This window comes from Pseudorasbora parva, chromosome 17 (assembly GCF_024679245.1).
Source record: "Pseudorasbora parva isolate DD20220531a chromosome 17, ASM2467924v1, whole genome shotgun sequence".
Lineage (NCBI taxonomy): Eukaryota > Metazoa > Chordata > Actinopteri > Cypriniformes > Gobionidae > Pseudorasbora > Pseudorasbora parva.
Window position 1 is genome coordinate 25,279,922 of NC_090188.1, and position 27,198 is coordinate 25,307,119.

The 27,198-nt window shown below is 37.8% G+C and overlaps 2 protein-coding genes across 3 annotated transcripts; one reads left to right on the forward strand and one right to left on the reverse strand.

Moving 5' to 3' along the window:
* Positions 1–1,674: 1,674 nt before the first annotated feature.
* Positions 1,675–4,399, forward strand: cfl1l (cofilin 1 (non-muscle), like). The gene is made up of 4 exons (XM_067421169.1): positions 1,675–1,889; positions 3,117–3,415; positions 3,812–3,888; positions 4,003–4,399. Exons 1-4 carry the CDS (start codon positions 1,887–1,889, stop codon positions 4,113–4,115), a joined length of 492 nt encoding a protein of 163 aa, XP_067277270.1. The 5' UTR covers positions 1,675–1,886; the 3' UTR covers positions 4,116–4,399.
* Positions 4,400–4,564: 165 nt separating this feature from the next.
* Positions 4,565–26,831, reverse strand: rrbp1a (ribosome binding protein 1a). 2 transcript variants are annotated; one of them, XM_067421140.1, is made up of 29 exons: positions 26,623–26,831; positions 23,133–24,920; positions 20,334–20,488; positions 20,102–20,224; positions 19,311–19,463; positions 18,828–18,946; positions 18,174–18,327; positions 16,550–16,688; positions 16,134–16,285; positions 15,562–15,596; positions 15,203–15,278; positions 15,045–15,082; positions 14,865–14,946; positions 14,745–14,782; positions 14,570–14,645; positions 13,675–13,715; positions 13,470–13,557; positions 12,087–12,179; positions 11,273–11,365; positions 11,073–11,162; positions 10,902–10,994; positions 10,649–10,720; positions 9,653–9,748; positions 9,326–9,409; positions 9,109–9,189; positions 7,637–7,720; positions 7,465–7,560; positions 7,182–7,325; positions 4,565–5,059 (listed from the first exon to the last, which is right to left on the reverse strand). In XM_067421140.1, exons 2-29 carry the CDS (start codon positions 24,901–24,903, stop codon positions 5,021–5,023), a joined length of 4,305 nt encoding a protein of 1,434 aa, XP_067277241.1. In that variant the 5' UTR covers positions 24,904–24,920; positions 26,623–26,831; the 3' UTR covers positions 4,565–5,020. The 2 variants fall into 2 exon arrangements, with proteins under 2 accessions (XP_067277241.1, XP_067277242.1); XM_067421141.1 differs by lacking the exon at positions 9,109–9,189.
* Positions 26,832–27,198: the final 367 nt, after the last annotated feature.

The following is a 27,198-nucleotide window of genomic DNA, read 5'->3' on the forward strand; positions in this document are numbered from 1 at the left end:
TGATATTAATTTGCATTGACAAAGGGCAGGATTGCATTCTAATTACTGACTGCCTTGGCTTTCCATGCCTTTTTACACCTTTCTTCATGTGTTTAATACCCTGTGTCATTTAACATTATTAAACATAATTTATGGACATATGGTTTGTCTCACTCAGCATCCCCTCCTACCTTCTTTGCATGAATGGGTTGTTACCAACATGAAAATTGCATTTCAAAAACACCTTTAGAAATATATTTACTGAGAAAAATGGTGACGTATTAAATACATACTGTACCCGCTCTATATAACTTTAACTTTTTTAAGGAATAGCTACCAATTTTCTCAGCAAGAAAAATATAAATTTAAAAATAGGCTAAAGGTACACTCTAAAAAATTCTGAGTAAAAAACAACCCAATGTTGGGTCAAATATGGACTAACCCAGCAGTTGGGTTGTTTTAACCCAGCAATTGGGTTGTTTTAAGCAAAGATTTAACCCAACTGTGGGATTAAAACAACCAAATTGCTGGGTTAAAACCACCCAATTGCTGGGTTAGTCCATATTTGACTCAACATTGGGTTAAAACAACCCAGCATTTTCCAGATGCCATTTCAGAGAGGCTAGCAATAGCAAGCTAGCTTTGAAAGCATTAGATCCCACCCTGCCTTCAGTGTGTCTTCAAAGCCCAAAACACATGAATGCACACAGCAGAGTCTGCAAAGCATCACAAGACGAGAGACGGCTTAAATTAGCCTACCCCATATCTCTAAAGCACATATTATAAAAATAACGAACGTAAACAACTTACAGAGCTCTTTCTTTTACCACCTGACTGCTGCAGATTCATTTCGGCATTGATATTGTTGACATAGAAACGCATAAATCCGTGTCTAACGTGATCAGCTCTGGGTAGGACATCACAGGTTACTTTTTTAGTGGTTGTGTATTAATTACCTATTCAAAATTTTAATATTTCGCTGAAAAAAAGGAAACAATTTTCAAAAAGGGTTTCAAAACTTTGTGTCAGGCAGAAAATGTTGTTTTTGGTCTTTTGACTATTGATGGTCAAATCGGTTTGCTATGTTTTAAAATGAACACTAGATGTGTTTACTATCAGCAAATTGATCAGAAGTGTCATAACTAACGTTCATACTACATGCCCTTTTAAAGCATTTCATTCATTTTTAAAACCTTTTAAAATAAATTAAATTTGTTGACTGTATTTGACCTAATTTGTCTATAACAAAATTGAATTTTTTGCCAGCAAATTAATTTTCAGAATGCATATTTTAAATCTTACAGGTCATTAAATGTTCAATTTAAAGTGTTCTTTGAGGTAAAAAAAAAAAAGAAAAGAAAAAAAAGAATACTCCATATTGTTAAAAAACATCACTTCATTAAAAAAACATCATTATAAACATAAAATAATTGCTGGTCTAATATCATCATGATTGTTTATCCTATAGGTGTCATACATTTTACACCTGGATCCTCCCATCCATCCATGCAAATACAAATGTAATATGTGTGCCCCTCTCACCAAATAAGGATTTTTGTCAGGCTTTCTGTTAAGATTCTGTCTTCCTTATAAGGGCGTTTTCTTCAGTCTCCACCTCCAAACTGCGTCTGAATCACCTGAAACTCTTTCATGTGCCCTACACACTTATCTCTTTTCTCTGACTTTCTTATCACGAGTACGAAATATAAATAATTGGGCGACAACACGACACAATCATCCCGTATTTAAAGGTGTTTGCATTTGCGGACAACAGGTGGAAAGTCGGGTCATTCGGGACTGTTCAGTTCTGAAGTGGGCGTGTTCACATCCGCGCGCTTCTGAGTCGCTTCTGTACTGTTCAGAGCAACTACGCACTTCTCTCTTCCGTCTCAGAACAAGCGGCAGGCATGGTAAGTCTTCAGACTTGGGCAGTTTTCTTTCAGTGTGCGTTTTGCATGCCGTCAAACCAGTTGGTAAAAACTTGCTCTTGTTAATGCAATGCAATTATTTGCATTAAAACCGTAGGCTGCGTGTGCTACAGTGTGATATAGCCTGCTAAACTCAATCCATAACTATTTGAAACTGCATTATGCTAATTCCTGCTTGTGATGTTTTTAATGGTCTTTTATTGATTAAAGAACGACATGGAATATTTATTTATTAAAAAACTTCTAAATCTGATTGAACTGTGAATGAATAGGGTGGTTTATGCACTTTTAGTTATTAATAGCAATAATAATAATAAATAAATAAATACATTGGCAGGTTGGTGAAACTGGGTGGAAAAGTACTTTTTAGTGACTATATTGTGAATTTTTCACTTATTTATTGTAATGTTTAAAAATTTTGGGCCACACCTTACATCAAAGTTTCCGTATGTCGTAAGGTCTGATTAATGGTTATGAATTACTTGCAAGACCTTCTGAATGCAGTATTATTTTGTGATTACCATTTCAGATGTTATTACTAGTGTTTTCAACAAGGTGTCCTTGGATGTCCACCAAGTTACCCCAGGGGGCATGTGGACAAAATATAGCATATAACTTAAGGTTCCATGACATTTAAAACTATATCCTGACTTTCTAACTAATCATGTGATTAGTATGTAATGTAGTAGCCTAACGGTAGTAAAATAACGTAAATTAATATATTTTTTTATAGTTATACTAGTGGTTCCTGGGTGAACTGAAAGTCTGACTGGTTCTACTATGGTGAAAAACTCATACTATTGTTGCATGTAAAATTATAAACATAGTCACTGTAATGGAAAGCAAAATATAATTCAGATACATTCCTGAGTTTACTTAACTCGCAGCATCTTGAGGTGTAACCCGGCCTCTTGTTTCAACTTGTTTGTAAAGGAATGGAATGTGAAGACGCAAACTGGTTCAGATTTCCATCTCGTACCTTAAACTAAAGCATATATAACGATTGGCAATACCTATCAAATGTAGAAAAAAATGTGGTAGCCTTGTGCCTAATCTGATATAGATAATTGTATGAGGTTTATACAATGGTCTGCTTTGTTTCACTTGTGACTTCCTCAAAGTCATCTGGAAGAAAATGCAATCCTACTTAGTCACAATTGTAGTTATCACTTATGCATGTTTTATCATTCTTTCCCTTATGTCATCCAGGCCTCAGGTGTAGCCATCAGTGATGAGGTGATACACTACTATGATTCAATCAGGGTGCGCCTCCAGGGTACCTCAGAGCAAGAGAGGTTAAAATTTGTGCTCATGCGTGTTAGTGCAGATCAAAAGAGCATTATAGTGGACCAAGAAAACTGCCTGAGGGTCAAAGATGTGGAGAACACAGGGGACATCTTCAAGACGATCATCAGCAAGCTTCCTTCCAATGAGTGCCGCTACGCCCTGTACGACTGCAGCTATATGAACAGGGAGAGTGTGAAGGAGGACCTGGTCTTCATCATTTCGTACGAGGCCCTTTTAACTCACCAATCTACTTTTGCAGGCTTGTGTTCTGTGTGGCTGTGCTAAGAATATTAGTGATATTAGTAAGAATAGTGAATAATGCCTTTTCGATGAGCTACTCTTACAAAGAGTGGACATATTTGGGCTGTAGCTTTGATATCCTAATTAAAATGGCAGGGTTTCAAAAATATATATAAATATATAAAATGTGGGGCCCATGCAGGACATGGTGCAACAGTCAATGATTTCCATATTGCACACATTTTTATAGAAAAAATATTTAAAAAGCAACTTAGTGGAACACAATGCATTTTGTGTGAAGCAGCCATTAAGACAGCACTTTTTCCTAACACTTTTTTTTTTCCTCTCTTGAAATGTCACCATCTGTTTATCTTTAGTGCCCCTGAGGACGCCCCCATGAGGAATAAAATGCTCTATGCAAGTTCAAAGAGTGCTCTCAAAGCCAAAATGCCAGGTTGGTTATCGTCCTTTTAATGTTATAATGAAGATTTCAATTTTTTTAAAGTGTTTTTCACAATACACATGGTTCCAAATCATATTCATTTTTGATACTTTTTTCCCCCCACAGGTTTGAAGTTTGAGTGGCAAATTAATGACCACACAGACAGAGATATATCAAGCCTTGTGGAGAAACTTGGTGGGCGGAGTGTAGTAAAATCTCTGGAGGGAAAAAGTGTGTAAAATTACACCAATAAGACTACTGACCAAACTTGGAGGTGTTTTTAAGTAATAATTAACCACTAAACTCTGTATTTCATTGGAACCAGTATTCATATGTAATTTGACCAAATGATAAAACCCCATTATTATATCCATAAACATTAATGATCATTATTCAGCAAATACCAACATGACAAACCATCAAATACAGTAGTGACAGCCAAAATCTCATGCAAAAAACTACAGTTGGGCTGTTACCTAAAGCAACATGTACTTGAAAAATAAAATCATGTAATTTTGAAAAACATCGTCTCTCATTTTTCCAAAAAAATGTGTCAACTAATTATTTTACAAAAGATACCAAATACTTTAACGCAGTTACTGCCATTGGGGATTATAATTTTTTTTCCCAAAGTATATTTTTAATTCAAAAGCCAGGCCAGATGCACCCATGCAAAAATAAATAGCCATTTTTTGAAACACTGAAAGCCATGTTGCTGTTTATTATTTATTATCAAACTTACACAGTGGTGCTGAAGCCAGCTACAGAGAGGGCATTCCAAATGCTGTACCCATGTACCATACAATTATGCATTCTTATTCACTTACAAGTAATTAATTGCACTAGTTGATGTACGAATAACGTACATACAGTTTCCCTTTTAACACTGACATCAGGAGGAGAGATGCGAGAACACTAATAATAAGGCAGTTGAGGAATAATTTCTGACATAGTCAGAAGGTTTAAGATGGAATGTAAAGTGAAAGTTCAAGCACACCTCCAAAATAAAGTTTAGATTTCTCTAAAAGTCTCCATACAATTTACTCCCAAGACTTGAAATTACAAAAAAGGGAAGAAAATCAAAAATTTGGAATGCTTCATTTTGGTCGTCTTAAGGCAATTTTTGGCACAACATTTTTCCACCTCAAACGGAAGTGCCTTGCTTCAGCTCTCCATCACCCTCCTGGAAATCAAAGCACATAAACAACATTAATATGCATCTGTGCCAGTGGCGGCTACTGGTCTGTCAGAGAGGGGAAGCTCATTTTCGGCCAATTGTCTTATTTATTTAAAAGTAAATTCTGCCCTACGTTCCTTTTCAAGAAAATGGTCTTTTACCCTGTGAATGAATGAACGATCTAAAAAAATATTAAACTCTGTAAAACTGAAACGAGGAATGTGGTGTATAATTGTGTGAAATGTATGATGAAAATCAAGCAATTTCGCCAAGCAAATATCAAAGAAATAGGTTGCAGCAGTTTTTATTTCGACTGAACTTGAGAAATCCGCAATGGGACTGAGAGCGAATAGCTTCAGTGATTCCTTATAGTACAGAATCGCTGTCAGTCAAAAGGAGATGCAGACCCTCCAATCATCACGCAGAAGCTCAGAGTCCGGGCCAGCCCACTCCCCATTCACTCCCAGAGACGCTGAGCGTCCGTGGGCGGGACATAATCGCAGCGTTTATCCAATGACCGTCTAGTTTCGAAGCGCTGAAAAAAAACGTTCAAAGCAGCCCCATAGACAGTAAAAGAAAGTCAATGGACGCTGGGCTTCAATAGGGAAATGCACTGTGACGCTGCGGGAATGTATGAGAAGGAAATCGAGTCAGCCGACCTGCTATATGTAACTGATTCTGAACAAACTCGTCTTTGAGATGAACGTTTTGATGAATGTTAATATAATAGTACATATTTGACCATTAATTTTGTGACATTATAAGGGAAGCCGAGCTTCCCTTGCAGTCTTAAAGAAATCGCCACTGATCTGTGCTACTGTACAACAGGGACGTGCAGAGTTCTTCAGGGGCTCAAATTTAAAAAAGGGGCAATAAGTAAATAAAATATATATATATCTCTGTGTGTGTATAAAGTTTGGTTACCATTTTGTTTTCGCAAGAAGTCTCTTTTGCTCTTATGCTCATCAAGCCTGCATTTATTTAATCAAAAATATAGAAAAAAGTTGTAGCCTGATATTGTGAAATATTACTATATGATTTTCTTTTTAACTTTTTATTAATTAAAAAATCTCGAAAAGAGTATCACAGCAGGAGGTTATAAAAAAATAAGCAGCACAACTGTTTCCAACATTGACATTAAATCAATTTCAGAATGTATATATATAGAATATTATATATATATATATATATATATATATATATATATATATATATATATATATATATATATATATATATATATAGGGAGTTTTGGGCTTCTTACCCAGATTTTGTGCTGCATGTAACCGCATTAACCTGCTTTCTGTAGGCTTATTGAAGTGTGCATGTGATGGGTCACAAAAACAAACGCAAAAAACAGAGAGCGAGCTAGCGTTTTGCATGAAATAAGGACATATATCACAAACTCAGACTCTTTTAACACCCAGAAAATTGTAAATATGTGTTCTCATCTCATACAGCAAAAGTACAAGAGGTTCAGTCAAAACGCTGCATCTGGAACTGCATGTGAGAATAATATGAGCCTAAAAATTTCCCACTGACACGTCGTAAGCCACAGCATATTGATATGCATCGGTACTCTTGAAAGCTTTCAAGTGATCCTCACTGTATGGGAAGGGGTTATGCACAAGATATATTATATTTAATAACGGACAAAATAAAACTGGGGGTAACATAAGGATCGGAGCCTAAAATAGACATTTTCTCCAGGTATTTCTGTCTCTCTCTTTCAAATGGGCAGTATGGGTGGCCACTGGGTGAGATCGGTTGTAAATATGGCAGCGTTCTTTTTGGTAGTGACGTAGGTGGCATCTATGAATATGGGCCGATCGAGAGCCGTTTCCGAACAGACTGTGGAAAATCAGCCAGTAAAACGCACGCAATCCATAGCAACACCAACTGACATGAAAAAAATAAACATTTCCTGACTTTTGAGCTGTTCTGTACACATTGTCATGTAATTACAAGTCAACTTTATTTTGTTTTATTCACCACAAATAAATTATCATTGATATTTGTCTGAGAGGGGCACTTTTGATTTTTTTGAAAAAGGATAGGGGCTTGAGCACCCAAAGCTCCCCCACTGCACGTGCCTGCTGTACAATCTTATTATGTGTGATGTTTTTACCTTGTCTTGGAATTGATCCTGCAAGGTTCTGACTTTCTCTCTCTCTTTGGCAAGTTGGTCCTGACTGTTTCTCAGCAACTGCTGAAGTTTGGTGGCTGCCTGGCCCAAATCTTTGGTCATCTTTCGCTCCTTCTCTAGACACTCCTGAAACACCAAGTCACAAGGATTATTTTCATGTCAGCATTAAAGGCCACATTCAAAATGTAAAGTTTCATCCTTTGAGAGTGATTTCACACACAACGTCAAAAGGAACAAAAACATAATACTTGTTATCATTTAGTACCTTCAGCTGAACAACATCACCCATGGCTGCAGTGTCTTCAGCTTCCTTCATCTGTTCTAGATGGCTCTGAAGCTGTCTTTTAATGGCCTCGTGAGCCTAAAAAGGATTAAATAAGGAGTTGAATGAAAAACAGGCTTTTAAAAATCAAGAAAAAACAAGGTCACTGCTGTACCTGCTCCACTTCTGCAGAGAGCTGCTGGTTAAGAGCGTGTTCACCCTGCAGTTTTTCCAATGTCTGTTCCAGCTGAGCCTGGACCTGACCAAGCCAACAAAACAGTACCACGTCAGCTAACCAATGAGAGCTACTGCAAAACCTTTCCATGCCATCCAACACAAGAGCTGCGTTAGTGCATACTGCATTAAAACATTTGATTGAAAACAAGCATAAAATACTCAGAAAGATGTGAGTTTCAAATACAAAAGACAAATATTAGTAGTTAAAAGGGTGAGAGTGAGAGAAAACCCAAGGGAGGAGACATTCAGAGGTGAAAACAGACGCCTTGGTTAACAGAAGCTGCTGAAACAAAATGCTGAAATATGAACGGTTAGAATTATGAGTAAAACGCCTCCTCATTGGCAGCGCTGGATAGGACAAAGGTGTTTATGGGACATAATTATAGCCTCTAGTATAGGGGAAAATTATACTCAAAAACCAAAAATAATATATGGTAAAGTAATTGAAACATATGTCTGAAAAATGTGGTCATATTTAACACTGACTTTTTGTAAATAAAAATAATAACATGTGGCCATTGATACAAACTGTCTCAAAACGTAGTCAGCGTCAATTTTTTGGAAGACATTTTGAGACCGCCATAGTAGAGCTGCACGATTCTGGATAAATTGAGATTGCGATTCTCCCAACAAAAACAAAATAAGAGGTTCTGACAATGTTCATTGCCTCAGTACGTTTAAAAAGTACATTAATTTAAACTAAAGCGTGAACTAATTTATTTGAATGAAGGAGACATCTCATTTATAAAGGATTGTTCCATTCTTAGATTAATCAGCATTTGTGAATACCTAAAACTCTTTAGTCTTGAATGAATGATTTGATGACACACTTTGTTAAATAGTCTCGTTGCCACCTCCTGGCATAATAAGCAATGACTTGTGATGTATTAATACATTTGTGCGTTAACGCCAAACACTTTCAAAAAGGTGATTTGCGCTTTGATTTCTAGATATCAATGTCCATACCAAATCTATAAACTTATCCCAGTACACAGTTGTCCCCTGCCATTCAAATGTTTGTAACGAATAAATAACGAAATGTGTGCTTAAGATTGTGAAGCTGAATTTTGAAGTGCGTACTTTAAAAGGGTAACAAAAGTCTTTGGTCTAAAGCCTGTTTCAAGGCATATTTTTTTTGCTGCCCATATCTAGGAATGAGAGCGTTCACAACGGAAGCATGGCGGACGGCTGGCTCATTCATTAACATGGGCAGCGAAAAAATACGCTCTGCTCACGGTCTGCTGACAAGTGCGAAATGAAACAGCCATGGTAAAAGACATAGCGGATATAGTGGGTGTTTGAATAGAGATCTTTTAACGATAAATCGTGCAGCTTTAAGCCATAGTACTGAACAGTCCATCTAATGCTGCCAAGTGAGGTGCAGGGTGCCTTTCTGCGTCGCACCCTAACCTGAAACTCCTCCGCCTCAGGCTGCCCATTCTCCGCCACTCCCTGAGCTCGCTTTGTCACGTCACTCAGTTGCTGCCTGACCTGGAAAAGGAAGCTGTCACTCAACAAACCAACAGCTTTTTTCTTTGCAAAGCCTCGTTTTTTTTGGCACAGGATTGAGAGTAAACAAAGAATAATGGGTGTAAGCCATTAGCAAATGTTTGGATTACAAACCAACCTGTGAAAGTTCCTCCCTCTGTGTCTGTGCCTCAATCTTGGCCACACTCAACTGTCTTTCAGATTCTGCTAAAACCTGCTTCAACTGAAAACAAACAACCTGTTTAATGGCAGAGCAGAACCAGCCACAAGGAGGTCATATACGTTACGCATCAGAAACTCAAGACCTATTCACAATGTCGATCAACTCATTCACACAGACAAATTCTTATTTTTAACAAACTGTATAATGGAATGAATGACTAAGACTTTTGTATGTCATATGACTAAGCTTTTGTATCTCATATTGTGTTTTAGTGAATAGGCATTGGCAGGAGTGTGCACTCACATGCGTCATCTCTTCAGATTGACTCTGGTTGTCAGTTGAAGCTGACTGCAGCTGTTTCTCCAACTGGGCTTCGAGCAATGCAACTTTCTCCTCCAGCTGCACTCAGAGAAACAACATGGAAAGATAAGGATACAGATTCAATTAGAAATTGAGCACTGTTATAAATGTAATTCTTTATATCCAATTGGTTCAAACTACTGAAGTAATCTTGTTTCTTGCAGGGTTTTAAAATCAAATGTATCTGTACAAATAAAATGCTGTAGGTCCATACAGAACAAACCAATACATCTCAAAATAAATGCAGTATCTCTCTAACATGTAATCCTATAAGGAAATACTGCTTTTCAAAATAGGGTAACTGCAATTTTAAAATCCTCACAATTCGTTTTTTTTTTGTATCGATATTGGTTTGTGTGCAACTATATTAATACATACAAATTAGTGATTAAAATTTGCTCATACAATAATGAGTTTAATGAAAGACAAACTAAATTTGTGCTAAATTTATGTTCCATGTGTTAAATTATGTTGAATTAAATGACAGATTTAGTTTGTGTGCAACCAAACGTATTTTTAAATGTTTATTCAGTTTACAGCTCATTCAAACAGATAAGTGATATAAAAGATACACTCACAACCATCCAAAACGTATTACAATAAAAACACCAGAATGTAAACATTGTCAATTCATGAACAGTAATTGCTTTGTATAAATGTGTGGTATTCACCAACTGTGAACTGAAGCCACAAGCCTGTAGAATACTTGAAGATTATAATCAAGTTTCAAATTTAATAGGCTGTATCGTGCCTGTATTTCCATCCCCAAATGGAAGATCTCTTAAAATGATTACGATTGCTGTTCACCATTTAAGATAATAAAGACTTTATATGACCTCATATTTTAACAATACGTGTCAGTTAGTGGAATCCTAATATTTAATACAACAATACTTTACAGGGATGCACTGACATGAACATTTTGGACTGTATCTATACCTGTTGGGTGCTCTGGTTTACCGCTCTCAAGCTCTCTGTTGTCTCTTCTAATTCCTGCACCTTTTTGAGTGCCTATGAAAACACAACATGACCGATTTAAACTTGGTGGTAGAATGATGCTATAAATTCCCCTGAGAAGTTATCCATAAACACAGCTTGTCCATGAAAAACAAGACATTTTATATAAATCAAAGAAAACTCTTTCTCTTGGTTTGCAGAATTGTGCGCATGTTAATAGTGTATATAGACCCACCATCTTCAGTTTGTCCTCGGACTCCATTATCTGGGTCCTCCACACACTCTCCTCCTCCTCTACACTCTTCTGAAGTGTTTTCAGCATCCCCTCCTATAGAATAAGATGAAACAAATACGGCTCAATGTCATTCCCATTCAGCTGAAACAAATTTTTACTTTATAATCTCACCGTCTCAGCCAGTACACTCCGGTACTGTTCACACTCAGACTGTAGTGTGCATTGACTCTCCTGTGCTGCCTGTAGTTTACCCATTAACCCCTATAAAAGAATAAAAACAGCATTGTAATAACTACACATTTGTTACATGTCCACTAGGGGGTGACAAAGAGCCACTTATAGTTCAAGGCCAAAAACAGCAGCATGCTCACCTCCAATTCTGTGCTTTGCTGGGATTCTTGGCTCTGTTGCTCCTGATTTAGCCCCGCTTGTGCTTTTACAGCAAAGTCCTGCAGCCATTTGGTCTGAAGGAAAAGAGAGACTCGGGATTAGATATAATTTAAAGGTGTGACTAGAGGAAGATATGTACATCCATTTATTAATAAAGTGACTCCGCTTAAATGTTTTTTTACATGATCAAGAACACAACCATTTGGGGTAACTAAGATTTTTTGTTAGAAAGAAATGAATTCTTTAAATCAGCAGCAATTTATTAAATTGATTAAATTTAATTGACAGTAAAGACATTTACAACATTACAAAAGACTTCTAATAACAATAAATGCTGTTCTTTTCGACTTTCTATTCATCAAATAATCCTGAAACAAAAATGTATCATGGTTTATATATTAACCAGCAAAGCTGTTTTTAACATTGACAACAAATGTTTCTTGAGCTGCAAATCAGCATATTAGAATGATTTCTGAAGGATCATGTGACACTGAAGACTGGAGTAATGATTCTGTCATCACAGGAATAAACTATATTTTAAACTACATTAAAATAGAAAACAAAATTTCAAATCATAATAAATATTTAACATATGATAACATAAGTGCAGCCTTGGTAAGCATGAAACTTCTTTCAAAAACATTAAAACTGATTTTCAACCCCAAACTTTTTTTGTGTACATAGAGTGGGACTTATGTTTCATATATTTGCATTTCAGAAACAACTCAACATTACTAGTTGATCCAAAAACAAAACTGAGAAATGAAACCACAAGAAAACAGAAATTCTAGACACCTGTGCTGAATCTATGTTGAGGTGTGGGAAAAGAGATTGAAGAACTTCTTTGGTCTCAGCCTGGAAAGATTTCAGCATACCCTCCAAACTCTCCTGTAATGACATTATATGCTCAGTGACAACTGAACGCAATATTTACATCAATCTCTTAAACTTGACATATCTTCTGTCTTAAGCTCGGTTCACACTGTATGATTTTGGCCATGATTTGGTCGTAAGAGACCAATTTTAAAAAGATTTCTCTGATCCTAGGCTAAAATTCATGCTCACCAACAGAAAATTAAAGTCCCACTGAAATCAAAATTGAAGTTTTTTAGATTTTAGTATGACTATGTTAGCCATAAAGTTAATAATAAGCTGGTGAGATCCAAAACAATGACACAATTTGCATTTAGGAGAAATAACCATTCAAAACTTACCGTCTCACTTCCATTAAAACAAATTACAGATTTTGATGACATCATCGCAGACTTCACCTTCTCATTAAATCTGTCCAATCAAAATGCTCTCTAGAATCTAATGCCCACCCCCTACACTGCTGAAGCTGCAGCTGAAATCGGTCAGTTCACACATTTACTAATTTCTGCTTGGTGAAAGGCACATAGCAAACTATATATGCGATATGAAACGATTCAGTGTAAATAAATATGCTTTCAGTTGAGGTGAATTAAGTCTGTTTTCACATTCTCACGCACCACAGCAACATCTAAATTAAAACTACAGACACGAGCGCAGTGCGGATCATGTGCGCGAATTTTGCACTGAATGCTGCATTTCAAAGCGATATGGAGGAGATTATGATGATAAACAGTTAGAGGAAACTGGCTTTACCAAGCAGAAAGGCTCTAGTCAAACTGTATATTAACAAAACACTATTGGCGGTTTCAAAAAAGGGGAGGAGCTGCTAACAGCTGGAGACATTTCAGGGGAAATTACGTCAACACATTGAATAATGTGGCGCGTTCCAAAGCACTTCAGTGGGCCTTTAATGACCATTACCGATCAAATTAGATCTCATGGGTCCTGCACACTGCAATTTTTTTAAATACACAACTAAAAACTGACTAAACCAAAATTAACAAAAATAGTGAGAGAACATGAAAAAGTATTTGAGGTTTCTTTGAAACTAAAAAATAATAACACTTCCTTGATTTTCAATACCAGTAGTATGGGTCACATTAACCCACAGAAAGACCTATATATCTATGTTACTTTTTGTCAACACTCCTAAAATGGAAATGCAAGAGCACTGCAACAATCTGCTTTATACAGCAAGGCCATATACCCAGCTGACATGATGAGATGTGTGCCTACGCATATTTTTATGAATCACTGTGTACATGCAAGATAATGACACGTCCACACAAAGCCTCGGCTACTTACGTAACTCTCGCCTTGTGACTGATTTAGTTCCTTAAGCTGCTGCACTTCCTGTTGTAGTGATGTCACTAGGCTCTCTTTTTCAGATACACTGAAAAGCATTAGCATAAAATAAAATAAAAACACTCAATATGTGGAGAAAGACACTTATCAAAGAATCATCTTAATGTGGGTGGCAGACAGGAACCTTCAGTAGTTCTGAATGTACCTTTGATGTAGTGACTCCAGTTTGGCTGTGCTGTCTGCCAGCTGTAAATGAAGAGCGTGTTTATAGAAATGTTCCAAAACACTTTTTTAAAGGGGACCTAGTATGCCCTTTTCAAACTCTTAATATAGCGTTGGGGTTTACTAGAATAGATTTTTATGCTAGAATGTTCAAAAAACACCTTATTTGTTTTAATATTGTACATTGTTGCGTCACCTCACTTCCTAGTCTGTCTGTAACGCTCTGGCTGCCTCCAAAAACACATTTTCTTGAGTAAGTTCTTACTTAAAGAATGTCATAGATAGTATGAATGTAATCTGTGGACACACTACATTCACTATGTGGACTATCTACTAGCATCAGTTGCATCCCTTCACCACCATTCACAAATCCTTCTCCCATGGCCTCATGGGACGGTGAAGTCTTTCATATGCACACTTCAGAATCTGGCCCAAAGTAGCAGTTCATCTGGGTACTTAGACTACTCTTTTGAGTACTGTAAATTCAGATATGCTTCTTTTGTCACATACTGTTTTTTGTCATCTATATAGTAGGGAAGTACACAATTTGGGATGTAGCCTCCATTTAGTTCAAGTCTCTATGAAGCTCCTCCTTCCGAAAACACAATGTGCTCTGATTAGTCCAGTATGTTGTAATTGGTCAACGGCTTCGAGAATGTTTCGGACATGTTTCATGGAGTTCAGAAACAGTGCTTACCGATATAACGAATAACTCTGACTTAACAGACATTTTTCTTGTTTAAACAAACATTACACGCTAAAGAAAGTATAATAGGAATAGGAAGTATAATAGTAAAAAAACATAATAGGACCCCTTTAAACTAACAAATTATACACTTTAGCTTTAAAAGTCAAACAAACAAACTGCAGGGTCTCACTTTAGTGTTGTACTGTTCTTTGCACTGCCTCATCTCTTCTTCAAACGAAATCACCTGAGACTCCTTTTCTTTCAAACTATAGGGACAGAAAAGAGAACACATGGCATGAAATCTTAACAGAATGTGAAAGAAAAACATGAATTTGAAGCTGTAACCTGGCTGTTTAAACAAATACCTGTTTTGTAGCCTTTCCAGCATTTCTGTGTTTTCAAGCTATAAATAATTAAAAGAAAATGGCATAAATGGCTAAGTCTAATAAGTTGAATTGTTTGAAGTTTGCATTTGATAAACTTACCGTGTTGAGGTCTGAAGTTCTCTCTTTAACCTGCTGGAGTTCCCCCTGAAGAGTTGCTATTTGCTCATCCTTTTCTTTTATGCTTAAATTCAAATGAGATAAAATAAATAGATTCAAATCAACTAAGCACTACTGAACTGTAGTAGTGAGTACTAGCAGCAGAAAACATCCCCAATGTACCTGTGCTGCAATTGCTGCATTTCTGTTGTGTTATCCACCTGAAGATGTACATGCAATAGGTTCAAATAGGATAGTACAATAAATAAAATAAAAATTATATAGGTTACACATTACAAGTCAAATTACTATTTACTAATAAATTACTAATGAAACGGCACCTGATTGGTGATGGTGTTTTTCAGTTGGGTCAGCTCTTCTTCAAGAGTTAAAACTGTACTTTCTTTCTCCTTCAAGCTAGAGATAAATAGTTCATGTGAATTCATGGTCAACAAGGTGCAACGTTGATTCAAATTTATTAATGTACTAAAATTGTGAAGTTTGATAATTACAAGAAAATGTCAATGAAAAAGAACTAAATCTATTGTCATCTGAAAACACGTTTTATTTTTTTGTATTTCAAGTAAATTTTCCAATCTCAAGTTACACCAAGTAACCCTGTTAAAGGATATTAAATATTTGTATTGTAACAAGACAAAACATTGATAAAAAAAGCACACACAGAGATGGTAAATCGTACCTGCTCTTTGCTTGCTCCAGTTCAGCCATCAAAGCCTGTAATGATGGTAAATGCAAATTCTTATGAAACTACTGCTCCTCAATATATATTATCATATATATGCATCTCACTTGATTTAGATAACAGGTTTCCAAACTAGGTCCTGGAGGGCAACTTTCCTGCAGATTTTAGCTCCAATGTGCCTTGGTTTCTAGTATGACTAGTAAGGCCTTGATTAGCTGTTCATATGCGGTTGACTGGGGTTGAAGCTAAACTTTGCAGAACGGTGGCCCTCCAGAGGAAGGATTGAACAACATTGCTTCAGATAAAAGCCTCTGCTAAATGAATAAATGTAAATTAAAATGTATAGACTGATATTTGACTGGTTAATAGGGATGCCAAAACTAGCGAGTTAACATGCAAACAACAACAGTTAACAAATTAACCCATTTATTCAATTTGACATCTACAAATCATTTGATGAAATTTTTATATAAGGTGAATTTAAATGATTGATACACACATAACCTAATACATCACTATTATACAGTGACACAGATAAATGTATTGGGACATGAAAAGTGGAGCGTCACCTCTGAATTGTGGTTTTGTTCTTTATCCTGGCTCGCCTCCAGTTGCTGCTCTCTCTCTGCCTGTATCTGTTTCAGCTGGCTTTGCAGACTCTCCAACTGTCTGGTCCGCTCTTTTAATTCCGCCTCCACACTGGCCACATGAGCTTGAGTCTCTGAAACAGTGCAGTTAGGAAGAGAACACATTTCTTATTAAATCATCATATAGCTGATGTTTTTGTCCAAAGCAACCTGAGGTTAAGTGTTTTCTTTAAGGCTGCATTGGTCATACTGCAATTATCACACCTTGCAGGATTTGAAGCCCACATAGAACCATTATCTTGCTTTTCCAGTTATACAGAAACATATTTTAAGCAATCTGGATCCATCTTGTGGTTCTACAATGTGCTTCCTTGCTTATGAACGAAGTGGTTGCTGACCTGCTCGAGCAGTGGTGTCTTTCTGAGCTTGCTCAAATTGTGTCTGAAGGCTGTTTCTGCTGCTCTGGGTCTGTCTGAGCTCCTCACTCACTTCCTCCAGACGCTTCTGCAGGGCCTGTTCGCTGCTTACCCAGTTTGCCTGCAGGAAACAAACAACGAGAAAACAGAAAACAAGTCAAGTTTGATCGCATAATTCTGCTGAGTCTTAATGAACGAAGCATTCTGTAATGCACAAGTAGTTTGATCATGCTTATGCATTACAGAATTAAGTTTAACCAACTATATTTGTTTAAATCACACTTGCTGGATCCACTAACATTTTATTACAATTAAATTACATTTTGTAACACACACAAAAAAAACTATCAAAACCAAGTGACATCTGGGTCATTCGTTGTCAACTAAAAAAAACGAGGTCCGCAGGTAAAAAACATTTTCTCCTAATGAAAGATAAACACACATGAAGAAAGTCAAAATATTGAATGTCATGGTCAATATCTCTGGGATTGAACAATATCAGGTTTTAAATTAAGATACCAAAGAAAAGTTTGTTAAGAAACAGAATCTAAAAGAATATTCGACCTTCAATACTTCTAGTTACAGGCATGAAAAACTTTTACTATCACTTTTGGCAAAGATTGCTACAAACAACAGATTGTGCTATTAGACATATCAATCTCTATGTAAAAAATACAAAGATTATGCTACCATCTATCTAAAGTCATTTTTACCCCCCTGTAGTTTGGCTCTAAAATCTCAAGTGAAAATTGTAATTTGACTTCCCTCTATAAAACAGTATTAATATAGTAACGTGTGGATTGGGGCCAATTACTTTTTGTACATTAAATTAATTTTAGGTCCTGATGTTTACTTAAAATAATTTCTAACAAGGGACTATGCAAACGTAACATAAGCACAATGACTCACTCACTCTCCAGACGTTAACCATGTCTCTCCCATGCCAGTAAACTGTCTAGATGCTCAAAATGAGTTCAGGAAAAACTTCAACAAAAGGCTGCTTTTAATCCAGGAGCCTTTGATTTGTAGCAGTGGATTAGCAAAGAAATGCTGTTTGTTCTCAAACCCAAAGCCATTTTATCTGTGCTTCCAGTATGAATAATCAGATACTTCTGTCTGAAACGGTACTGCTTAGGCAGGCTCACATTCCAGATCGCTCAAAGAAGTGCTTCCCTGTAGCTTGGGCCATGTTCCAACCCACGAAGCACTGCTGAGCAATCAAACTGGCAATCAAATGTTCTGCCAGCATGTGAACAATCCCATTAGTAGAGGCACCAGCACTGGGGGGGGGTCAAAGTCTGAGCTGAGCTTTACCAGCAAGCCTAATCATGCTTCTTTAATACACGCACACAGATTGCAAGAAACTAAGCATGCCTACCTGCGGATGTGCAAGGCTGAACAGCAAGTGGTAGCAGAATGCTCTAATGAGGCTAGGGATCATGCTGGGAGAGGTTTTATAAGAATTAGAGTGCCATTTTGAACTCCTTCATAAGTGGCACTGCTTGGGCACTTGTTTTCAGCTTATTGTTTAAAACGAACTACAATTCAGCAAACTAAACAGGAATGATTGGTGCACAGAATGGTTTAAGAAAGATGGGCTTCTGACCTGCAGCTGGGTCAACTGTTTCTCAGCAGTGGCAGCTTTAGATTCCAGATTTTTTCTGAGCTGTTCTTCAGTCTGCAAGACTTCATTCTTCTCCACCAGTTCCTTATTCAGCCGAATGCAGTCCTGATGCAGTTTGGCTAATTCAGCATTTTGTCTGTTGGGCCCCAAAACATTTTGAAGGGGAGAGGGAGAGGGGGAGAAATCACCATTCTGAAGTGTAGTATTAAAGTCCAAATGACTTGAAAAAAACATTTAAAAAAAAGAAACAATAATAATACTAACAAGACTATTTTTTTTTTAATATTCATCAGTTTGAAATTCTGTTAAAACCATTAAAAAAAAAAGTTTGCCCAATACAGCATTTTGTCTAGACCAATAAAGAAAAAATTAAATTTAAATAGATGCAGAATGTCAATATATTTGATAAATTATGAAGAATAGTGCACACAAAGATCAGGTGAGCACAAGTTTAAAATAAAAAGAACTCAGTAGGCAACCACGGCTGCCCTGTCTTTTGCATTGTCAGTGTCATTGGTCAAAAGTTTTAAACAACAAGGTGTGGTCTCTGACATTGAGCAATGTTTTGTCACTATTGTGAAAATGATAAATTAAGCAAGACATTTTGGGGTTTGGCAGGAGCTGAAAGGTTCATACTTGCTCTCCGTCTGACTGGTGGCTTGGTTAAGTGCATCTCTGAGGATGGAGTTCTCTTGCTGTAGACGGGCCAGCTGAGCATTAGGGCCTTTCTCCAACTGGTCCTGGAGAGCCAAGATCTGAGAATCAACAGAAAAGGCTTAGGAAGGTCACGTAAATATTAGGGCTGCCAAAGCTCACTAATGTGATTAATTAAAAGCATCTAATCCTGTTAAAGTTAATACATTTACCTAATTTGACATTACAACTAATACTAATGAAAAAAACCACCATCGCTGGTACAGTCTACTGCAAATAATTAAATATATACATTTCATTAGTCAAGTATGCTAGTTTCATTAGCATACTTAAGCCAGGTCATTGAGGTTATTTACCCAAATTACCATTCAATTTCTTTTTATTTTCTGCCCTACTAAATGTATTTATTTGTGCCTTTTTGCTGCCATGCAGGTGTACAGTAGAGAACCTGTGCTGAATTCTCACTTTGGCATTAAGCTGCTGAATCTCAGCGAGGTGATCTTGATAACTGGCCTGCATGCGTGCTTGCAGGGCAATAATGTCCTGCTCTCGCTTGCTCAGCTGAGAGCTCAGCCTGGTCTCTACAGATGCCACCTTTGACTTCTCCACAGACAGCTCCTAGTCACAAACACAAACCAAACACTAGTCATGATCTGCCATGAAAATAGGCCATCAGTTCTTGTTCAAGTGCTTTGTAGTGATTAAACATTTTATCTGCTAAACAAATTGTTTTTTCAAAATTTGGGATTGTCATGATATTGATACATACATAAATGTCTCTCATCAAGTACGTTTACATTTATCAAAAGAAATAATTTCATAATATTACAAAAGTAAATTTCACAATTTCCTGAAAAGGATCCTAAAAAGACATCATGTTTTCCATAAATATATTAAGTATTACAATTGTTTCCAATATAAATTGAAACTTTCATGAGCACCAAATCAGCATATTAGAAGAATTGTGTGACACTAAAGGCTGCAGTAACTCTGCTCAAATGCTGCATTAGCATCACTGAAATAAGTTACATTTTAAAATAGATAATAGAAAATTGTTGTAAATATTTCACAATATTTTTCACAAATATATTTCACCGTTTTTACTGTATTTTTGATCACATAAATTCAGCCTTAGTGAGCAAAAGAAACTAAAAAAACATTACAACATCTTACCGACCTGCATTTCAGTACTTATAATACTTGATGTGTATGGTATGCAGTTTTTTTTTTTAACAATAATTTGTCTCAGGCCTCACTTTAGTCAAATCCCTCAGTCGGCTTTTAGCAGCTGCTGAATCCCCCTGCTCAGCTGCCAGCTGCTTGTCTCGTTCCTCCAGCTGTTTCTTCAGCACAACTACCGGATCACCCTTCTGTGTGGCCTATAAACATGCACAAAACACCATTTAAACAAACTTCCTGCTTAAGTTTTAATAAAGAGATGTGTATAAGGATACTCATTAAAATATAATCTCTAGGAAATTGGCTTACTTTATGCCATGTATCTTGAATAATCCCTGTCTTATCAGATAGAATCTCAATGAGTTTCTGGGCCTCTTCTTCACTGAACACCATACTCTTCACCGTGGAAAGCAGAGCCTTATAGGGCAGGTAAAGCGGACTGTCTGCGGGGTCTGCAGCCACCGCTAGAGAGAAAGATAAAAACAGATCGATCATTAAGGTTATGTGCAAGTTACAGTGGATGGAGAGAAATTCTATCCACTGAGAAAATACATTTGCCCCCTTCTGGAGTGCCAGTATGGGGTTCTGACACCAAATCAGAAAGCTAAGAAGAGCTTTGCAGCACAGTGTCTACTAAAGTCTGTGTTTATGAGTGAATTCTCCAATCCATTTATTACACTCCTAAACACCCACAGTAGGAGCAGCAGCCAATTCAGTTTAGCACAGTAATAAAAACAAAACCGAAAACCCCAAACAAGTGCAGCTTAAAGGGAATGACGTGTACAAAACAGTATACTGGACTCGTACAGTGGTGTGTGCATGTGCTAACATGTTCTTTATTGACTCGCTGTGTTATTTAGACAGTGGCAGCATGGCAGTGTGGCACCAGGGTGAGATGGCACCCAGGACTTGCGATAAACTCCTATTGTCCAGTCACTAAAGGCCTTTGTGTGCTCCCCTAATGGAGGAGCTGAGGCAAAAGTATTGTTTTAACAAGGGCCAAGAGGGCTGAGCTTCGTAGAGAGGAGTGGAATTCTGGGTGCATTTGGAAACCTACCTGTGCGCTGCTGCAAAATGCTCTACATTTTCCCATGGTCAAAGCAGTACAATACCTCATCAAGTGATTGAAAATATTTCAAGGATTAAAAGGATATTTTAAGGATTGTATGTGTGAAGGTAGGTGGTCAAAAGAGTTTCAGACAGAATGTTTGACAGAAACATTTTAGTTTCAATAATATAATCTTACAGTATTTAATTTTTTTTTTAATGTTTTTATTTTATAGTTCTTTTTTATTTTATTGTAGTTATTTTGTTCATGTTTATTATTTTTTTCCTATTTGTTCATTTAGTTTATTTTTTTTTAATTATATATTTTAGTAGTTTAACCAGGTAAAACAAGTTTGAAATGTTTTGCAATTCAGTAAAATACGTTTACGTATTTTATAAATATTTAAATTATTTTACTTTTATTTCAATTCAACAAAAAGCCAAACTTATGCAAACAGCATGAGAATCAAGGACATGTCCAGAATATGAAACAGGACATATTCAAATTAAACTCAAGACATCATGAACCTAAAAGCCTGTGAAATAGCACACACGTGCATGAAATCCAGCATATGAGCAGAAGAATGCAGCTCACTTCCTCCATTCCCCTGCGAGTAGCAATTCAGACATAAACCCACTCTGAGCTTTCTGTAACCAATCAGAGCCAACATCAGCAAATAAGGACTAACGCTATTCCAACACCCCACCCACAAAGGAAATAGAGCACATCAGTGCTATTTGTCAGAAGAGACAATCCAGACGGTACTCTGACTTAAATGAATGACATCAGGAAGTAACACGCATATAAACTTCTGGGTCAGCCACTTCACATACACCATATATTCAGGTTTTCCAGGTTCAACTCAGATGTAGATATCATCTGTGTGGTCTAGCCAAAAGAGTTTTATCTCTGTGTTTAAGGGTCTGGCAAACCAATCAGAAGTATCCTGTTATTGCATACAGAAGCCAAACTTCCTTTAAGACATACCTGGGTCCTACACAATCATTTGGACTGGGTTTTTTTTTTCATTTTCCGGGTCTAAAATTAACATCCACTACACTTCACAAAAATGACACTACATCATTAACTGATAAAGAGAATGAGGATCCTGATGCAAACATAAAATTAAAATAGATATTTATTAAATAAAGATATTAAAAACAATAAAAATTATAATTTAAAAAGAATGTTAACCTATATGGTCCATATTCAAGTGGCTTCAGTCATGTACACACTCACGCTCTAAGGATCTCCTATTCTTGGCTCATTTTGTGTCAGACTTGTGAATTCAGAAAATTGTTAAGTGCTGCAATCAGACCAGTCCAAGTGATGAATGAATTTTTCAGTGCGGATCGATTTAACAGGTTATATGAAAAGAACCAGCTTGTTTACGAATTGGACACTGCTCTCTCATCTCAGTGACAATTTCTTCAATACAAAATAACAAGGACAATGTTTTTATCCAATGCAGTGGGATATTAGGCTTTGGAATGTAGTGAAGTAAAAAAGTTATACTATTAAATATGTTGTTCTACTATTAAAAAGTGTTACTTTCTTTCCAAATGTGCATAGAATATTGTGTATATTACAGAAAATTTGGAGTAAGCGAAAAAGTGTACATTTACTTCATCTGTTTAGTTACATTTCGCTTAAATTTTATCATAGATGGAGATATTTTCCTACATTTATAAATGATCTTCACTTTAATAAAAGTATTAATTGATAAAAAAATATCTTTCTCTAGGATACCCCATAATGCTATTTTCCTTGAGTGTCTGATGCACACTCTTTGCTTATGAGCCAGTACCTCAAAAATACACAATCTAATTATGACCTTGTGTAATTGACCATCAATATGTTTTTACCAATTAAAAAGACTAAAAATTGATCATTCATTAGCATCCCTAATGCTAATTAAGTGAAATGTCTTTAAAAAAATGAGTTTCAACAAGAACCAGGAGGGGGCAGGCTCCTCTACTTCCATCAGGTCTGCCTAGTAATTATATGACCACTTAACATGTTTTTTTGTTTGTTTGTTTTTAATGGAGATAACAGCATACCTGGCTCTGCCTTCTTCTTGGATCCTGCTTTCTTCTTCGGTGGAGCATCCTTTTTGTCCTCTTCTGCACTGGCTGGCAAACCAGTCACTGGGGCAGCTTTTGGAGTGCCCACTGGAGGCACTGCCATAACAGGAACCTTTTTGGTAATCACCTCCAATGGAGCCACTGATTTGGGCTGAACCTCAGCAGAAGCAGACTCAGCTTTGACTTTCTTCTTCCTCTTATCTTTAGGAGATGGGGCAGGTGGGGCATCTACAGGAGTAGGATAGGATACAGCTAGTGTAGCAGGACTGGGTCTTTGCTCGGGTTGAATGGATTTCTGGGCTAGGGCAGATGTAGCGGTATTCTGGGCAGGTAGAGAGGATTTCTGGGCCAGAGCATTTGGAACAGCCTTTTGGGCTTGGGTAGATTTTTGTGTGGGGACAGCTTTCTGGGCTGGAGCATTTGAAACAGACTTCTGTACAGGAGCAGCTGGAACTGACATTTGGGCAGGGGCAGGTGAAACAGATTTTTGGGTAGGTGGTGAAGAGGATTTCTTGGCAGGAGCTTGGGAGGGTTTCTGGGCAGGAGGAGCTTGGGATGGTTTCTGGGCAGGAGGAGCTTGGGATGGTTTCTGGGCAGGAGGAGCTTGGGGGGGTTTCTGGGCAGGAGGAGCTGCTTGGGAGGGTTTCTGGGCAGGAGGAGCTGCTTGGGAGGGTTTCTGGGCAGGAGGAGCTGCTTGGGAGGGTTTCTGGGCAGGAGGAGCTGCTTGGGAGGGTTTCTGGGCAGGAGGAGCTGCTTGGGAGGATTTCTGGGCAGGAGGAGCAGCTTGGGAGGATTTCTGGGCAGGAGGAGCAGCTTGGGAGGATTTCTGGGCAGGAGGAGCAGCTTGGGAGGATTTCTGGGCAGGAGGAGCAGCTTGGGAGGATTTCTGGGCAGGAGGAGCAGCTTGGGAGGATTTCTGGGCAGGAGGAGCAGCTTGGGAGGATTTCTGGGCAGGAGATGCAGCTTGGGAGGATTTCTGGGCAGGAGGAGCAGCTTGGGAGGATTTCTGGGCAGGAGGAGCTGCTTGGGAGGATTTCTGGGCAGGAGGAGCTGCTTGGGAGGATTTCTGGGCAGGAGGAGCTGCTTGGGAGGATTTCTGGGCAGGAGGAGCTGCTTGGGAGGATTTCTGGGCAGGAGGAGCTGCTTGGGAGGATTTCTGGGCAGGAGGAGCTGCTTGGGAGGATTTCTGGGCAGAAGGAGCTGCTTGGGAGGATTTCTGGGCAGAAGGAGCTGCTTGGGAGGATTTCTGGGCAGGAGGAGCTGCTTGGGAGGATTTCTGGGCAGGAGGAGCTGGAGCAGACTTCTGGGTAGGTGAAGCAGATTTCTGGCCCAAGGCAGGTGGAGCTGACTTCTGGGCCGGTGCAGGTGGAGTGGACTTTTGAGAATGGGACGTTTGGCGAGCTTGAGCTAGGGAATCTTGTTCCAGGGTTGGAGGAATTAGAGGACTGGTCTCAGCTGGTACTTCTGTAACTTCAGGGGTGGCCTCTGACTCCAGGAGCTTCCCATTGGGCTTATCATCCTTTTTCTTACCACGAATTTTCTTCTCAGCGGTCTTGTCCTTTTTCTTCTTGTCTGATCGTTGACTGGATTGGGTCCTCCCTTGCTCCCGCCGCTGCTTGGCTATAGCTTCTTCATACGAGGTCTCCTTCATGGAAAGCGTTGAGACAAGAGCAATCCCAATAGCTGAGAAAACCATGAAGCCACCAAACACCACTATTCCAAGGGTCTGAGGATCATAGATGTCCATGGCTGCTAGTGTACTTTCTAAAATAAAATAAAAACACAGGGGGAAGGGGGGTGAGTTTTGTGGCATTTTTATATAAATTACATTGTTTCAATTAAAGTCCCACTTAAAGGCTTTAACACAGGAGTGGCACCTTAAGTGTTAATGTTCGAGTAAGGTGATGCCATCTTACCCCAGGATTTCCTTTATCCTTAAAATAGGATTTATTCCAGGATTATTATCTTTATCAAACATTTTTCACTTAACTATTTAAGCATTTGTTCTAGAGACATAAAAGCTGGCTTTTGAATGTTGGCCTAAAGAGAAGAAAGAATGTTTTAAACTTTACATGACATTATAGACATTGCCAGTTCCAGAAGCATCCAGATTATTAATTTGGAAAGGAGGTCCATTCAACCAAAAAACACATTTCTAGAAGATTCAAGCATGTTACCCTTAACTTCCATTATAAAATTTGACGAAAAAAAGCATAATCTATACCAGTGGTTCTCAAACCTGTCCTGGAGGACCACCAGCCCTGCACATTTTGTATGTCTCCCTCATCCAACACACCTGATTCAACTCTTGAGCTCATTAGTGGAGACTGCAAGACCTGAAATGGGTGTCAGATATAGGGAGACATACAGATATAGTGAGATGGTACTCCAGGACAGGTTTAAGAACCACAGACCTATACCAATGGGTCTCAAACCGGTCCTTGAGTAGGCCAGCCCTGCACATTTTGTATGCCTCCCTATATTTCACACACCCCTTTCAGGTCTTGCAGTCTCTACTAATGAGCTCATGAGGTGAATCAGGTGTGATAGATGCGGAAGACATACAAAATGTGCACGGCTATTTGTACTCCAGGATGTTTGAGAACCACTGATCTATACAATATGCAAACACTGCGCTTGGTAGAAGACTGAGTTATGCAACAGAGTTTTCCATTCCAACATGTACTGCTTTCTGCCAAAGCAAATTTCTATACTCTGCTGCTTCCATGGGATTCTTGCCATACCAACCTCACACTTCAAAAGTGCACCAAAGCACAAATGCATAGCTTAAAAAAAAAAAAAAAAAAAAAAAAAAAAAACATATTTCAGAAGAAAGAACAATATTTCAAGCCTTCAGGGGAAAATACATACAATAAAGAGGTTTAGTGGCCATCTGTAACTGAATGATACATTCCTAGGGAAATTGGCACACAAACTGCTCTATTTCGCAAGTTATATGCTAATAAATATTAGTTGAAACATTTTTTGTTTGTACTCCATTCGCTTGGAGGTATCTGTTGAATGAATATACGCTACAATAAGAAATCAAGGGTGAGAGTTTCTAAACTCAAAAGGTTGTACTTTACTCCCTCAAAACGTGAACGAGCATCCAAAATTATGTTTAAACAACTATCGGATCCTTACTACAGACATTAAAGCAGTTATAGGAGCTGAACTGTGTTGTTTAATGGACCGCTTTCTATTCTAGCTCACAAAGGAAAAGCTGATATTAACTGTCTGCGTCTGCCTACAACGGAGCATCACCCAAATCAAAATGTGAAGCCACTTATTATAGTCATGCCATTCGCTTCGTAACTGCAATACGATATATTTAACCCATCTGAGTTATAAGCTAGTTAAATAGGAGAGTAGATAAATGGGAGAGATCAAAGTTTACGTCTAATTGCTACTGAAAATCTTTTAAGCTTTTAATGAATAACGCCATAACAAAAGCTTTAAATCTCACCTTCTCTCGCGGCAGATTTCCGTTGGATGAATAACTTCAGGAAGAGTTTAAACAGAAGTGATAATCTCGAATGTAACTGCCTTACCGGGCAGGCAAAAAAACAAACAAAACAAAAAACAAAAAAATCTTATTCCCAGTTTGAAGAGTCAGTCGATGTCTGTGTGGAGTCGTGGCACTTTCTCGCGCTGGCATTACGCCGGTCAATGGCCCACATTCCGTCCATCTAGGAGACAGCTGATTGGCTAGAGTAGAGTCAGTCAAACAGTCGCTAACCAATAGAATTTTGTTACCATTAAAGAAGGCTGATCTTTTTCACTTGAATGGGAGTTGTAGTTTTTTTGACTCATTTTTTAACAAGGCTTTCAAAAATTACCGTCAGACTTCATGCGACTACCAATTACCAATTAAATTTGGAAACCTTTTACATTATCAGTCTGGTTTCTTGTCTGTATGCATTTTAACCATTCCGTTTATTCGTTTATGAATTAATGAATTAATTAGTTTATTTATAGCCTAGATAGGCTAGATATTTTACATACAAACATAGGCATACAATAATTCATTATTTGCAGATAA